We start from the raw sequence: 17,860 nt of genomic DNA, 5'->3' as shown, positions 1-17,860 counted from the left end.
AGCAAGTGTATGCGACGAGTAGGCAAATAGCTCACTCACAGTATGAGGAAACGATTCACAGTATTGGATGAGCTTTGTTTACATTTCAAATGAATGGTCCTTTCACAGCGCGACCCTTGATATAGTTTGCTAGTTTTCACTGAGACCCATGGTTCTGGTGACATTTGTCATGGTTAACTGTATGGGGAATTCAAGGATTCGTGTAAGAAAGATGGTTTTGAATAATAGTTGTGATGTAATGGACAACACATACGTGTGACGTTATTTCATAAACTGAACATTTACGACAACATGCATGTAGTTTCCTAAATATTCTCAGCGATTCTTGGTTCATCAACGTTTCAGAACAGTTATTAGTGATTCAGCCAAACAATAAAAAATGAGGATTATACTTTTTCATTTTTTTGTGTTTTTTTTTCTTTAAATACATTCTCCCTGTGAAATTCGACATTTAGATTAAAACATGCAATAAATTATGAATGTCGCAATGAATGTTCATTTAATGTCAAGACTAGCTAGATTTACAAGCCATGTAATTTTAATTAAATTTGCCCTGCAGTGAGTGGATGATATCATAGAAAACAGAATTTCAAACAGAATTCAAAATGAATAATAGTATTGATCTTGGATATGATTTCAATACAAAAGTCAAGGTTGAAGAGCAGGGACATTGTAAAATGTTGTCATGCTGTTGATCACTGGAATGTCTGGTCCAGCCTTGATTATTTAGAGACTGCAGCTATGTATCTGTGAGCTACCTGAGTGTGGCCTAACAGTTCAAACCCCTGCTCACATCCTACCTCCAACCATCAGAAGTAAAACATGGTACATGATGTTACCCTGCCTGGTGCTGGGCATTATCAAGTACACTGGTCAGCTTGAGAATGTGTGACAAACAGCAATTCAGTATCTTTTGGGGCCAGCATTATGAACCAGGCATTAAGCATTGTACAAGCATCAATGCACATGCATACATCTGTGTATGAACATGTAAGACATAACGTCTCTCATACCACAGTCCATTCAATATTCTGGTACTGAAACAACAACACAAAGGCAAGTGAAATGTATTTATCTTTTAATTTTATAATAACTTTTCATGAAATATATACAGTGAAAACTTAGTAATGACTTCATTTAGTCTGTTTTATATTCTATATTACGTTTCAATAATGACAAAAGCATCTTAAAGTCTGAACATGTAAGCAGATAAAAGTATATTGTGAATTATACACCTGTAATCTTATTGTGCCGAAGCTGTATATAAATATTTATGTCCTTATAGTGAAATCAAACATGGCACTTTTAATATGGCTGACCTATGAAGAAACTAAAACTGTCATCTGATTATTAGTTTTTATACAAATCTCAATATGGCCACAATTTCAGGCATACTTAAAGCATTACTCATTACTCATAATGATTTCGTAAATTTTGAATAGATTCTACAAATATTAATAAAGTGTGTGTTTCACTGGAGGCCGTCTCTTTACAGACATGCTCAGACTCTGTGTCAAATTTTTCAACAGTTCAGTCCATGCAAGAGTGACTTTATCTTCAACATGATCTTGTGCAACCAAATGTGCATATGAAAACATTATAGAAATACAACCATAGCTCAATATGTCTTCTGGATGTGACAAAACTAAAATGTACGATATTTCCACTGTTGCCTTGTGAGCAAAACACTTTTATATCTTGTTTTAACCTCCAGTGACATCACTGTGTTGTCTCGTCAGGTTCTCCATTTACTGAGTAAACCCAAGAAATCCGGGTCATTTTCTCAGGAATAGTCCTTGACTTTAAATTATTTTACTTGTACAAGTTTTGATGATTGATTTGACTTTGTCTTACTATGTTTGGACACAATCATAAAATGTGACTTCAGTGAAAATCTCCTATATACTGTGCCAACTGACGAAATACCTCATAATTAGAAAACTTTCAAAATTTTTATCCTTTGTCTGATTTCAAACCTGTAACTCTTTGTTTACTAGCATTGACTGCCAGCTGCATCCCAGCTGATTTCAACCGTAAATACCAAATATTTAAATAATATCTAAAGTATATCTTCAGCTGGTTCATAAGTTTGATCAATGACATCCTTAGTTTACCAGCCCTCCCCAGTTTCCCTCTGCCATGGGCTTACTTTTTCAAACAAACCCTTGGGAGTCGGTTTTAATCCCTCATAACAAGCCTAATCAAATAACTAGCCCCAGACAATGACAAATTTTTAGGTGCACCTGTGACTTGAAGTTGAGATGGAGCACAAAATAATGGTTCTCTGTTTTGTGATACATAAACATGTTGCCATGAAAGTTATCTCCATTATGAGATCAATGAATTACGAGAGTCGAAACCAAAAATCTGTTTTTCATGTAAAATGTGTTTGTCTTGTGATCCCCAAAAGCTGACCATTATGTCCAGAGAGACCATATGTAGTGTGAACAAAATGGGCCCAGGAAGATCACTTTCTGTTGTGTGATCAAGGTGGGCCCAGACAGATCACACCCTGTAGTGTGATCAAGGTGGGCCCAGACAGATCACACCTTTTAGTGTGATCAAGGTGGGCCCAGACAGACCACTTCCTGTCGTATGATCAAGGTGGGCCCAAACAGATCACACCATGTAGTGTGATCAAGGTGGGCCCAGACAGATCACACCTTGAAGTGTGATCAAGATGGGCCCAAACAGATCACACCCTGTAGTGTGATCAAGGTGGGCCCAGACAGATCACAACTTATAGTGTGACCAAGTTGGGCCCAGACAGATCACACCCTGTAGTGTGATCAAGGTGGGCCCAGACAGATCACACCTTGTAGTGTGATCAAGGTGGACCCAGACAAATCACAACCTATAGTGTGGTCAAGGTGGGCCCAGACAGATCACACCCTGTAGTGTGATCAAGGTGGGCCCAGACAGATCACACCCTGTAGTGTGATCAAGGTGGGCCCAGACAGACCACTTCCTGTCGTATGATCAAAGTGGACCCAGACAGATCACAACCTATAGTGTGGTCAAGGTGGGCCCAAACAGATCACACCCTGTAGTGTGATCAAGGTGGGCCCAGACAGATCACACCTTGTAGTGTGATCAAGATGGGCCCACACAGATCACAACCTATAGTGTGGTCAGGGTGAGCCCAGACAGATCACACCCTGTAGTGTGATCAAGGTGGGCCCAGACAGATCACACCCTGTAGTGTGATCAAGGTGGGCCCAGACAGATCACACCTTGTAGTGTGATCAAGGTGGGCCCAAACAGACCATACAAGCGTGATCAAGGTGGGCCCAAACAGACCACACCCAGGCGGCCCACACACCAGTGTGATCAAGGTGAGTCCAAACAGACCACATCTTGTGGTGTGATCAAGGTGGACCCAGACTGACCACACTCTGTATGGTGATCATGGTGGGCCCATACAGACCACACCCTTTAGCGTGAATAAGGTGGGCCTAAACAGACCACACCCTGTAGTGTAGTGAAGGAAGGCCCCGACAGACCACACACTGTATGATGAAGAAAATGTCCATGAAAGACCACACCATGACAAGTTATATCAGCACATCATGATAGAGATAACAAAAGGTCATACTATGTCATACACATCGATGCTATTGTATGATTATCCTAAACACACTTATAGAGAACCAAACTCATATAAAACACCTGTCCAACTTATCAATACAAAAACAAAACAAGAACTGACTGGCGTCTTAGGCATGGATCTAGGCAAGTCCAATAAGATGACAAATGCCCTATAATGACCACCTAATCTGTGTAGCTGCTTCTAGACACAAAATGATTTTTGATATGTTTTCAATAACTGAAGTAGAATCTTTTCAAATGCAACATATGTATGGAACAGTAAGCAAAGATAACAATAGTTGTCTTCTTCTTGTTGACGTGTAGCAGTTTGACCTTGGAGATGTCACGCAGGAGGATCACTGTGGGAAGTCGGACACAAAGATCTTCGCATGTGTGATGTGACGTGAGATGAGACGTGTTCGAGAAAAGTCACGGTTCTCCAGCCTCATTGTCACCTCGTACTCAGCAGGTCCAAAGAGAGGTTTCAGTAACTTCAAGAATGCTGTCAACAAGAAATATTACAAATGAAAATATGCAGTTACAGAGAACATGGTCACAACACAACTGTTAAAGATTTTAAATATTCTTGAAAAACAAATGACATCACATCACAAATTGAACGTATGCCAAATTATTTTATTTTGCAAAAATATTGTACCACTACAGTGTAAATTGCCAAATTCTTCTGTTGTTTTATGGCACATACTGTGTTCACATTAACACGGAAACCTACGTTTTTTATGGAAACAATATTTTGTGTACGTTGTTCGCACGCATAGATTCTGATCTACTTAATTTTTTAAAAGTACCTTTAAACAGCTACATATAAAAAACAGTAAATTTTGAAATGATTCAGGATGATAATGGACATTTCAGCAAAAGATTTAGACTACATATTTATAATTCTATTTCTGCACGTACTCATACAAAACCACGAACACTGATAAATAATTCTGATCAAGACAATCGAGTGATTGATATATACATCTTGAGATTACAATGACACTCTTTCAACAAGTCTGGGTCTTGTTCCACATTGAATTCATAGTGCCACGATATTCGGAAGACTGGATGATAAACTTTAGTGTTACAGTTAAGTCATAACCTTATGAATGTTTAGTGAATTGGTGCCCAGGTCAGTTTTCTATTGCCTCTTAGTCTAGAACCAGCACAAGTTGCTAGTGGCCAAGTTCATTCCAGGAGATGCAAGGGACCCAAGAGACCTAGGGACAAGGACGCACTTGTACAAAGTGATCTTGGTGTTATGATGATTGTATGTTCCAACAGAGACTGAAGGTTTTCATAGTGCTAAAATAGCTTTGTAAATAAGATGAGTCTGGACCAGACAATCCAGTGATCAACAGCATGAGCATGTGTCATATACGTCAGGAAGTCTGATCACCCGATCCTGTTACTTGTCTCCTACAACAAGCATAGGGTACTGAAGATAAATTCTAACCTGGACCTTCATGGGTCACTCAAGTAGAAACATTTCATAGATCTGCTTAGTTCATAGCTCAACATGTAACAACTGCATGTCCATAAGTGTGCATCTTGATGCATACAGAATAACTCATTTGATCGATATGATGTAATGAAAATGAGACAATGTTAGTACTACACTGTCCGGTCAATGACACCCCTAGGGACCTGTGAAGGTCCGGGGTAGAATAGGCTTTGAGAAACCCATGATGCTGATCACTGGATTGTCTGGTCCAGACTCAATTATTTACAGACCGCAGGCGTATAGCTGGAATATTGCTGAGTGCGGCGTAAAACTAAACCCACTCACTCACAAACCTTGGTCTCCTTCCACCACCGTCTGGAACAGCCCTTCATCATTGCCAGCGATGATGTGCAGGTCCAAGTTTGGGTAGATGGAGTACCCAATGGTGCGGATGTTGAGGAGGGTGAGGGGTTTGTGGACAAACTCCACTTGGGGCAGCGCAAGGAACTGCCATGACACCGTCTTCGTCTTGTTGTAGTGACAGCTGACATCTGTAGGAGCACATGATCGACCACACACCACTCCACCATCATCAGCAATTAGTTCACTTCGGCTGAAGACAAACGAAGTCGCAAGGCATTTTAAGCTACATTGGTACAGACTTATTCAAGTGTTTTGTTAATTTGTTTTGATCGAGAGACTTCTACATAGTTCTCTCAAGGGTCCATTTAAGTTCACAGCACAGATTGACAAAGTCACAAGCAATTTTTCCTGGCCTGAGTTGAGAACAGAATGCTTGTACATGCAATAACAAAGGACTTACAGAGATAACAGAGTTATATAATGTTAGTTACAACAGAAGGTTTGTACTGACCTGGCTTGCACACAGTTGTCAACTGCAAACATGCACATGGTAATAAAATCTTGTCAACAGATGTTGAAGTGTTACTCAAATTCACATGCATAACAAGTGAAATAACTATTCACCAATGTATTCAACACGGTATTCACCTATATCTTTTCCACAATATTCCTTGATGTTTTCACCAATGTTCTCACATGGTATTCACCAATGTATTCACAAGTATATTCACAATGTATCCACCAATGTATGCATCAATGTATTCACCAGTGCATTCATCAATTTATGCACAGTGTTTTAACCAATATATTCATAAGTGTATTCACAAGTTTATATACCAATGTATTCACTAGTGAATTCAATGATGTATTCACTGATGTATCACTCACCTACCATGTCACAGTCACCAACATCGACAGACACAGATAATTTCTCCTTTTGCTCACATCACAGACGCAGTTCACAGGAACATATGATACTTTACCCAGCACTTTAAACCTTGACTTGGCAAGGTGGCCCACTGGATAAGCAAAAGATTTGGGTTCAATCCCAAATAAACCATTTTTCAGTTTGATCAGGTTCATTGGTTTGTTGTTTTACGCTGCACTCAGCAATATTCCAGTTATATAGCAGTGGTCTGTAATCCAGTTTGGACCAGACAAGGAAGGTTTAATCAGTTCTAATATGGATCTTCACAGGCCGAGATCCTTTTGGCATCCAACTGAATTCAATACACTTCTGTGACATTTGGTGCAAAACCACACAGGTGTAAAATCACACAGGTGTAAAATCTTACAGGTGTAATACCAAATAGGTGTAAAACCTCATAGGTGTAAATCCTGACAGATGTAAAATCTCACAGGTGTAAAGCCTCACAGATGTAAAACCTCACTGGTGTGAAGCATCACAGGTATAAAACCTCACAGGTGTAAAGCCTCCCAGGTGTAAAATCACACAGATGTAAAGTCTCTCACAGGTGTAAAATCACACAGGTGTAAAGCCTCATAGGTGTAGAGCCTCACAGATGTAAAACCTCACAGTTGTAAAGCCTCACAGGAGTAAAGCATCACAGGTGTATGGTCTTACAAGTGTAAAGCCTCACAGGTGTAAAGCCACTTGGGTGTAAAGTCTCACAGGTGTAAAACCACACAGGTAGAACCTAACCTATATTTTTTTAAAAGTTTCTCTCATTGTTGTTCTCATGAAATATATCAAAACATCAATACATAAATAGTTTATTGAAGAATATGATACATGATTTTCAAATTATTCCAAATTTGGTAAAACTTGTTGTTTACTGATTCAATAATATCTTTCACCGGATGAATAGCATTAATGATACCTTCACATGCAAAATGAATAATGATATACAAATGTTAAGCAAGAGGCATTATTCCATGTATAAAAACCTATCCAACTAAACTCACCGAAATCTATGCATACCGTAGGTTAAACTACAAGGTTTCAAGCTCACACAGGTTTCCTGGCAAAATATTCAGATAACATTTATTCTGAAATATCCTTTTCATCTTTTTTAATCCTTACAAATATCAAATTTCTATACAATGAAATATATAGTTACACTTTGTCATAACATTAAAGAATCGGGTGTAACACATACCAGATCCAAAATAACACCTGTAGCACCTATGGGATACGAGACTACATACACTAGAACACAGTATTGTACCATATAGTACAGAGTGTCTGAAGACAACTATCAGCATCCTATATCATGCACAAATCTGCACTACCAACAGAATACTGGTTATATCGGAATGATGGCTAGATTGGAATGGTTATTGTGCAGCAGGTACTCCAATACACAGGAAACAGATGCTGATATTTCGTCAAAAGTCTTTAACATTCATTCACTGTTTTAAACAAAATATATACTTTTTAAAGCTGTAACCAAGTCTTTTGTTGAAAATGGTTTAAGGGAATGTTTACATCTGCATGAAAGAAACTGTCCGCAAAATATACCCTACAATGTCTTTGAAATTTTTAATATCATGTAGGCCTATTTAAATACTTTTGCATCAATTGTAATTTCAGAAAATAAAGAAGTGAGGATCAAATATTCGGTGAAAATCACCATAATACTACATACAAAGCATGGATTATTCAACCAGAGCTTTGTTCAGCAAAATAATGATTGAAATTTGAAAATCTGAATAAAAATTAGAATGATTCACTCACACTGAATCCAAAAATGAATGTATTTTATCTTAAAAGATATGCTCATATTCCTCTATAGAACCATTTTCTTAGAGCACGAAATCAAATGTCCATCCTCATCAAATGATTTGTATGTTGACATTTCTGCGTAGATGACTGACAAATGTTCTGGGAAACCTGGTTCTACCTTCACAATCACTGGATCAGAATACTGATTATTTTATAAAAAAGAATAAACAGCATGTTAAGCCACATTGTCGTCTGTGATAAACAAATGCAGACGTGATTCAGCGTAACCTTCAAAGCCCTTGGTAAGGTCATTGATCCTCATCCGAAGCTGAAGGACAACGTCTTGTGGACCTTGTATTCGTTGTATGAGACTGACAACAGCCTGGTTGGAGCTTTCCTCTAGTGAGAAATAAGCATCTGTGGCTTTAGGGATACCACTTTGACGGGGCTCGGCTGAAATGATAGTCAGTTCCCAGGCATAGAACTTCTCCTGGTCATTGGCGCCGGTCATTGAGAAGAGGGCTGCGGGGATGATGACATTCGTGGGGAAGGTGAGGAAGTTGTAAGAGAGGGAGAGGAGCCCATCCAGACATCGGCGGCAAGTCTTGGATCTCTTTTTGCAGCGGAAGCTGTAAGTGAATGTCAGTATGCATGGAGGGTGTTAGACAACTTGGGGGGACTGCAAGCAGACACACTTCAGAATGCAGAAGCAGATCACAGGAAAGGGCACACAACCTTTTGTCTCCTGACAATGTACATGTAACTGTTCAGAGTCTGCCATGTTAGTTTGTGACTTAGGTTTAAATGGAGAACCCCCTTTTTCACTTTACAATGCCCCCATAGATATTATATCTTCTCCACTATTTTTAAGTCTTGGAACTTCCTCTATCATGCAGTTTTGCTGTTGCAATGAGTGAGTTTAGTTTTATGCTGTCATTAACAGTATTCCATCAATATTATGGCAGGAGACACCAGAAATGGGTTTCACACATTGTAATCATTATTGAATTGAACCCAGGTTTTCAGCATGAGAGAATGCTTTGACCACTAGGTTACCCCATCATCACCTGTTGTTGTAAGAGGTTTCACAATGTCAAATATTCATTCAGAATTTCAAGCATGCCTCACCGAACTGTATTTAATGGACATTTAATGTATTTAATGTGATTGCCAGCTGTAACTGGCCACAAAATCTCCAAAGCGTAAAGTGTTGTGGGAATTGCCTGTCCCATCATGGTTAAAAGTTCTATGTATCTTATGACCTTGTATCCTATGTCAGTGAAGGGTGATAACTCTTACATCACAATGCTCTCAAAGTCGGCAAACTCTTCTATTTTCATTGTGATGCTTCATAATAACGTATATCAACATCTCCATCAAAGTGTCTGGTTAGGTACAACAAACAATACCACTCACAATATGTTAAGGTTAATCAACAACAAAACCACACCATCACACATGTACATATCAACACTCATGGTCTTTGTACATTTGTTGATCAATATCGCAACATATATATAACCATCACTTATCTATTCTCCATCACCAATACTTCATAGATTGTGTTTATCAAACTTGTGACATACCTATTTTGCCGACCGCCTGAAGGAATCTTAACAAACCCATCTGGACATCGCACCAGAGGACACTTGAAGCCACCACGGACGTTGACACAAAACTCATCTCTGTTGCGACACGTAGCCACACCAGTCTTACACTCATCAATATCTGGAACATGCAAAATGCAAAATAAATGAAAATGAAGTCAGTCATTAATACTTCACAGGGTCTGTACATCATATGTTCCTCTATGAGGTCAGTTTCATCAACTGTCTGGGTTACCTGACAAGTTACATCTAAGGTTAGCTTTCTCATTTAAATGCTATTCAATACTGATTCGACTCAACTCTATATATTATCTCTGTAAGAAAATAGTTTGCTGAAGATGACTTAGGAGCTAGTCTCGGAAATGAACATATTTCACAGAAAAACACAGTTCGTAAATTATAATAAGATATATGCAAAAGAGTCCAGAGTCTTACTTGATTAACTATGGAAAGCTAGACTTGCCACATACTCTAGACTTGCATGGATTTTATGGATACTTTTGGTTCTGTATGACAGACTAAATATCTGGGTGACCCTTACCTTCACACGACCTTCCATCACCTTTGACCCTCCATCCCTCAGGACATTCACATCGGTATGACCCCTGGAGGTTGATACAACGACCTCCGCACACACCACCCCGGATACCTCCACGACCTCCACGACCACCAAACTGAGTGCACTCATTGATGTCTAAAAGAATGCAAATTTACCTTAATGATATATTCAGGACAAGGCTGAGTTAGTGAGTGAATTAAGTCATATCCCGGTAGCCATACCAGTGTCTGTATAATGATATAATTCATTCCATGATGATAGTATTTTGAGTGAGATGTTACATGAATGAATCTGTTTGTAATTCAATGTTAATTGGTCAGTGTCACAAAAAGTCACTTTGGTCCAGCTTTCTGATGTAATAATTTCTTCTACGAAAAGATATTTATAATACTAGTGAGTAATGGATGAAGACAATTTAAATTCCTTCAAATTAGACAAAACTGTAAGTGTCCAAAGTAAGGTTTCAGTGAGAGTGACACATAAGACTGGGAAGTCAAGACATTTCATCCATGTCCACACAGGCAGTTTCAACTTCAGTGTTTCAGATTTTCTTCAGAATATTATTAGAGAACTAAAAGAATGTACAGAAAAATCAAGATTGTAAGAATCAGACTGACCTTCACACAGTCTCTTATCCTCCGCCAGCTGGAAGCCCCGGTTACAGGAACAGAAGTAGGATCCGATGACGTTCACGCAGCTGTGATGGCAGATGTTGGGGGTCTGACACTCGTCGATGTCTGAAGCAACACAGTATACTATGTTCAACACACTATATGATGTTAGATAATAACACTCTGCATGGCACGCATCTGTGGCAGCAACAGCATCATCTGACACTGTTCAAGACACTGTTAAATGAAAGACCACTGAGCACAAAGAGGATCACTCACCTGAGCACATAGTGGACCATTCATGTGAGCACATAGTGGACCACTCATGTGAGCACATACTGGACCTCTCACCTGAGCACAAAGTGGACTACTCACCTGAGCACATACTTGACTACTCACCTGAGCACATCGGGGACCACTCACCTGAGCACATACTGGACTACTCACCTGAGCACATAGTGGACCACTCACCTCAGCACATACTGGACTACTCACCTGAGCACATAGTGGACCACTCACCTGAGCACATAGTGGACCACTCACCTGAGTACATAGTGGACTACTCACCTGAGCACATACTGGACTACTCACCTGAGCACATACTGGACTACTCACCTGAGCATATGACAGACAATTGATCATAGTTCTGACCACATCATGGACCACTCACCTGAGCAGCTTCCTTGACCATCCCCCTGCAGACCTTCCTTGCACTCGCAATTGTAACTACCAGGTGTGTTGGCACACCGAGAGTTAGAGGGACAGATAGCTGCACCATATGCACACTCGTCCACATCTGAGAAGAGAATGAGAGACAATACTCAACAATCAACAAACACCGATCCATGCTTCAGATCCGAAATTAAAACCTCAATTACAGATGTAATACATAACCTCTCCTACATTCGAATACTTGCTCTAAAAATGAAAGGTGACTTCGTATTAGGTACATTAACGAGTTGTACGGAAAATATGACAGTTTGACATATGAAAGCTCTGCTGCACCACTAACACCCATCAAAGTGAAGTAGTGAGTGAGTTTGGTTTCATGTCACTTTCTTTCATATTCCAGCAATAACACAGCAGGCAACACTAGCGATCTGGGGAATCAAACCCATGTCTCAGTTTAATGAGCAAACACTTTAACTGCTGGAGGTTAGATCGCCCCAACCCCTCAAAGTGAAGTAGCACTCAATGACAAAAAATCTTGCTTTGTTAAGTTAACAGTTAAAAAAAATAAGTTCCTTTCCTTCAATTTTGTTTTTCGGAGTGGTGTATGTCTCAAAAAGTAAGGAAAATGTTTTCGTCTAAACTCCTTTTTCTGCAAGTCTTCTGTGTGTAATAATACCACAAGTACCTGGCACCACACAGACATCTGTCTTACTTCATCTTTATCAAAACTTTCAGTCTAATTTATTTTAAACTATGAAGTAACAGTGATAATGTCATGTGACAGTTTTGACAGACTCAGTTTATGGTATGTGATGTTGTACTGACCGGTGCACCTGCCGCCAGTGCTTGTGCGGTATCCACGGGGACACTGGCAGAAGTAACTCCCTTGCCTGTTGACGCATTGCTGGTCTGCCCCACATCGGTGAGTTAATTTCTCACACTCATCAATGTCTGCAACAGGAGATGTATTTGAAAAAGCCATCGCTATATCCTGTTCATGTCTTTCCTCTTTCATGACACACAAATTTATTTGTATAGATCCATATATCTCACATTTTAGCCAATAATATATGCATAAATTCTGTAACCTGTCTGGTAAACTTTCACCTTGTATCATTTATCATTATATATAATACATATTATATCTGGGGTACACAAAGTGTGTGATGTGGACTACAAATCATCAGACTTGCAGCAGATACTCCGGTGGCTGAGTGGGCTAGATCGCTGACTGTCTGAGTGTGGGTTTGTATCCCAGGTGGGACTCAACCCCAAAGGACTAGTATCTGTACTTTGTTCAGGAAGTGTAAACTCTCATGCTTGAAAATGGTATAAGAATCTATATCAAAATGTCACCGTGATCAAAATAAAAGAACTTGATGATCCATAAAATGTTTTCATCTGTAAATTTGACCACTTTCTAAAAGACATTGCTATTCATAACTTTAGACATATTTTGGTACTTCCATCGACCATCTTAGTTGCATGGGGACAATGGAATCATCGTAACATCCTGGGCCCCGTCTCATAAAGCTATCATAGTCATGCAATTGTCGCAAGTCTATGTTACAGTATAGGATATATGACAGACTTAGTGCAATGTTAGCTTTGTGAATTGGGACCCTGGGCTCCATGGCCGTGAGGTACAGTGTCTGCCTACAAATCTGAGATTTGCAGTTCTAATCCCCCTAAGGAAAATATTTGTATTGTGAGTTTAATCTTGAGCGATATTTTTCAATCAATTTCAAACACTTATGTATCATTGAATGATGATGTTCATATAAAGGTAGAAAAAGAACAACCTGGGAAGCGGTCTTACTAACGAAAAGTATAGGGTGGTCTCCTTTTCTCACAGGAAAGACATTTTCTGCCAAGATCATCAATGCGTGATACTTAGCAGTTGTTTACATCACTGACTGGTAACTAGGAAGTGGCCCAAGTCTGTGAATTATCAAACTGTTGCAATGCGGTGAATGTTCGTGAGTTTTAACCAACTTGGAAAAATCATAACTTTTCCCCACCCTTTCCGACAAGATTTGCCTTCCTTACACCTAATAACGTTACTTTCTCATTATGCTGCAAGAATGGGAGACGCCTCGAAAAGTTGGCGGCGGACGACTATGTTTTTCATCGAGCTCAAGTGGGATAACACACCTGATGGATCAAGCAGCTGATAGATGCAGATGTTAGAGGGGGAATATCTTCATTTAAAAACAACAATCATACATATGAAAAGAACTGTTTGTATTATTTTTTCATCCAATATCCATAAGTACCATGAGAATAGGAGACGCCAGTAAAAAACCTGTGAAGAGGTCTTTCTCGCATAAAGTAAAACCTGTCCCTCCAAAACAAAAACCTCAATTGTGGTTATTCTGGGGAAACAAGAGATGACCTAATATATAGTGAGAAGCACACTTTAGGTTTATATCACAGCACTATGGTTACTTCATTGACTTAAGATCACCACTGTGTTTGTGAAATTGGGCCCTGGTCCTTAAAGGAGAGGTCACTTAACAGACAATTCTTTTCAAATATAAATATTTCGTTTGGTGGTTAACACTTCTCTTGAAGCATGAAACCTTTCTGTAGCTTCCACTTGTCTGAAGCATTATATGTTCATCCTGAAACTACCGGGTACCCACCTACACATCGGCCACCTTCAGCAGGTTCGAACCCAGGAGGGCAGTTCAGAGTGCTCCGACAGGTGTAGGAACCAACGTTGTTAACACACTGCTGGAAGTTCCCACAAATGTTGGGGTATTCCCTGCACTCATTGAGGTCTGCACAAAAAGGACATAATGCTCATATTTTATTCTGAAGAAAAAGGGCATGACATTCACATCTTAATCTGAACAGACAGAATATAACACTCAGGTCTTAGTCTGCACACAGAACATAAGACTCGTATCTTAGTCTGCACACAGAACATAACACTCATATCTTAGTCTGCACACACAGAACATAATACTCACGTCTTAGTCTGCACACAGAACATAAGACTCATATCTTAGTCTGCACACAGAACATAACACTCACATCTTAGTCTGCACACACAAAACATAACACTCATGTCTTAGTCTGCACACACACAACATAACACTAACATCTTAGTCTGCACACAGAACATAACACTCATATCTTAGTCTGCACACACAGAACATAAGACTCATATCTTAGTCTGGAAATACAGAAAATAACACTCACATCTTAGTGTGCACACAGAACATTATACATTCATGCCTGCACAAAAAGGACATAATGCTCATATTTTATTCTGAAGAAAAAGGGCATGACATTCACATCTTAATCTGAACAGACAGAATATAACACTCAGGTCTTAGTCTGCACACAGAACATAAGACTCGTATCTTAGTCTGCACACAGAACATAACACTAATGTCTTATTCTGCACACACAACATAACACTAATGTCTCAGTCTGCACACACACAACATAACACTAATGTCTCAGTCTGCACACACAAAACATAACACTAATGTCTCAGTCTGCACACACACAACATAACACTAATGTCTCAGTCTGCACACACACAACATAACACTAATGTCTCAGTCTGCACACACACAACATAACACTCATGTCTCAGTCTGCACACACACAACATAACACTCATGTCTCAGTCTGCACACACAACATAACACTCATGTCTCAGTCTGCACACACACAACATAACACTAATGTTTCAGTCTGCACACAGAACATAACACTAATGTCTCAGTCTGCACACACAACATAACACTAATGTCTCAGTCTGCACACACACAACATAACACTAATGTCTCAGTCTGCACACACACAACATAACACTAATGTCTTAGTCTGCACACACAACATAACACTCATGTCTCAGTCTGCACACACACAACATAACACTCATGTCTCAGTCTGCACACACAACATAACACTAATGTCTCAGTCTGCACACACAAAACATAACACTAATGTCTCAGTCTGCAATGTCTAAGTCTGCACACACACAACATAACACTAATGTCTCAGTCTGCACACACACAACATAACACTAATGTCTCAGTCTGCACACACACAACATAACACTAATGTCTCAGTCTGCACACACACAACATAACACTAATGTCTCAGTCTGCACACACACAACATAACACTAATGTCTCAGTCTGCAATGTCTCAGTCTGCACACACAAGATAAAACACTAATGTCTCAGTCTGCACACACACAACATAACACTAATGTCTCAGTCTGCACACACACAACATAACACTCATGTCTCAGTCTGCACACACAACATAACACTCATGTCTCAGTCTGCACACGCACAACATAACACTAATGTTTCAGTCTGCACACAGAACATAACACTAATGTCTCAGTCTGCACACACAACATAACACTAATGTCTCAGTCTGCACACACACAACATAACACTAATGTCTCAGTCTGCACACACAAAACATAACACTAATGTCTCAGTCTGCACACACAAAACATAACACTAATGTCTTAGTCTGCACACACAACATAACACTAATGTCTCAGTCTGCACACACACAACATAACACTAATGTCTCAGTCTGCACACACACAACATAACACTAATGTCTCAGTCTGCAATGTCTAAGTCTGCACACACACAACATAACACTAATGTCTCAGTCTGCACACACACAACATAACACTAATGTCTCAGTCTGCACACACACAACATAACACTCATGTCTCAGTCTGCACACACACAACATAACACTAATGTCTCAGTCTGCACACACACAACATAACACTAATGTCTCAGTCTGCACACACACAACATAACACTAATGTCTCAGTCTGCACACACACAACATAACACTAATGTCTCAGTCTGCACACACACAACATAACACTCATGTCTCAGTCTGCACACACAGAACCTAACACTAATGTCTCAGTCTGCACACACAGAACCTAACACTAATGTCTCAGTCTGCACACACACAACATAACACTAATGTCTCAGTCTGCACACACACAACATAACACTAATGTCTCAGTCTGCACACACACAACATAACATTCATGTAATAGCCTGCACACACAGAACATGCCACTCCAAAAACAATATTACTTTACAGTTTCTTTGAATGTGTCCCACACTCACAGCATGAGGAGATATTTCATGATTCTCACCGACACAGTTGCCATTAGGCCCTGGCCTGAAGCCCCTCCGACATGATATCCTCTCACATACACCCCGGGCGGGGTTGAAGCGGGACCCCTCAGGGCAAGTCTTGGGGACACAGCGGAAGGAGCCGTTAGTATTCTGACATGCATAGCCACCTCCACAGTTGTCAATCTTCAGTTCGCACTCGTTGGTGTCTAGAAGAGTGGATCTCACCATGATATCAAGTGTTTATCCCATATGAGTGATTGAGTCAGATTAGTTTTACACCACTTTTAGCAATATTCCAGCAACATGGCGGCAGAGGAACCTAAATGGGCTTCACACATTGCACTCATGTCAGGAACTGAATCCCCATCTTTGACATAGCAAGTGCATGCTTTTACCACAAGGCTACCCCACAACCTTATGATGAGGGCCACAGGCCCATATACAATACTTCACTGCAATTATTTACATTGGTACCTTTGTGGATCAACATTCCAAGTTTAACATTGCCTGTCACTTCTATTTGATCAATAAAAGTATTTACACAGATATCTGGTAATATTTTCAATTTTTTAGGTCATAAATGTTAAACGACCTTGTCTAAAATGTTAATATTGGCCTTCTCAAGATTAACTGTCAAAACCTATCTGTCAGCATATGTTTCCAAATTGTTTAATTGTTCCTGCAAACACCAAATCAAATTTATTCAGGAAGAACTGAAAATAGCAAAGGACTTATTGTACAGCCTTGCTTTACACCTGCAATACCCCAAGGTAAAGATTACAACAGTTATGTACAGTATACACCCCTACCAGCCTACACATAGCAAGGCCTCTGGGTCTGAGAGCTGCTCCTCACAGCTACCTACCCACACATCTCTGGCTCTCGGTGTCGAGGGTGTAGCCCGTTCCACAGGAGTAGATTCTGCGACAGATGTAGGACCCCACCTTGTTCTCACATCTCTCCCCTGACTGGCAGTGGTAGGCCCCTGTAGCACACTCATTGATGTCTGCAACACAGGAGGCAATGGGTATACCAACCAAGGAATACTAAGGAATATATACTAAGAAAATAGGTTCCACATATTTCAAAAGCTGGCGTCAATTGTATTTTTACCACGCACATAAATGACATTTTCTGATTTGCTAAAGACTCTTCTATTATTTTCAGTGAAAGTCAC

General features: G+C 39.8%; 1 protein-coding gene across 4 annotated transcripts in view; it reads right to left on the bottom strand.

The window, feature by feature from the left end:
• The window catches only part of LOC137297079 (fibulin-1-like), a 565,492-nt gene that overhangs the window by 525,922 nt on the left and 21,710 nt on the right, over positions 1–17,860 (bottom strand). For 2 of the 4 annotated variants that reach the window (XM_067829053.1, XM_067829054.1), the window contains exons 8-16: positions 17,549–17,689; positions 16,701–16,889; positions 14,179–14,316; positions 12,359–12,484; positions 11,532–11,657; positions 10,868–10,987; positions 10,233–10,385; positions 9,671–9,812; positions 7,117–8,713 (exon numbers count right to left, since the gene is read on the bottom strand). In XM_067829053.1, the coding sequence (XP_067685154.1) occupies positions 8,320–8,713; positions 9,671–9,812; positions 10,233–10,385; positions 10,868–10,987; positions 11,532–11,657; positions 12,359–12,484; positions 14,179–14,316; positions 16,701–16,889; positions 17,549–17,689 (1,529 nt within the window). In that variant the 3' untranslated portion in view covers positions 7,117–8,319. Of the gene's footprint in view, positions 1–1,063; positions 4,091–5,388; positions 5,649–7,116; positions 8,714–9,670; positions 9,813–10,232; positions 10,386–10,867; positions 10,988–11,531; positions 11,658–12,358; positions 12,485–14,178; positions 14,317–16,700; positions 16,890–17,548; positions 17,690–17,860 lie in introns of those variants that run through there. The other 2 variants (XM_067829052.1, XM_067829055.1) reach the window with 2 other exon arrangements.

This window comes from Haliotis asinina, chromosome 9 (genome assembly GCF_037392515.1).
Source record: "Haliotis asinina isolate JCU_RB_2024 chromosome 9, JCU_Hal_asi_v2, whole genome shotgun sequence".
Taxonomy (NCBI): Eukaryota; Metazoa; Mollusca; class Gastropoda; order Lepetellida; family Haliotidae; genus Haliotis; species Haliotis asinina.
Note: the sequence above shows the minus strand (reverse complement) of the source record. Positions and strands in the feature narration are given on the sequence as shown.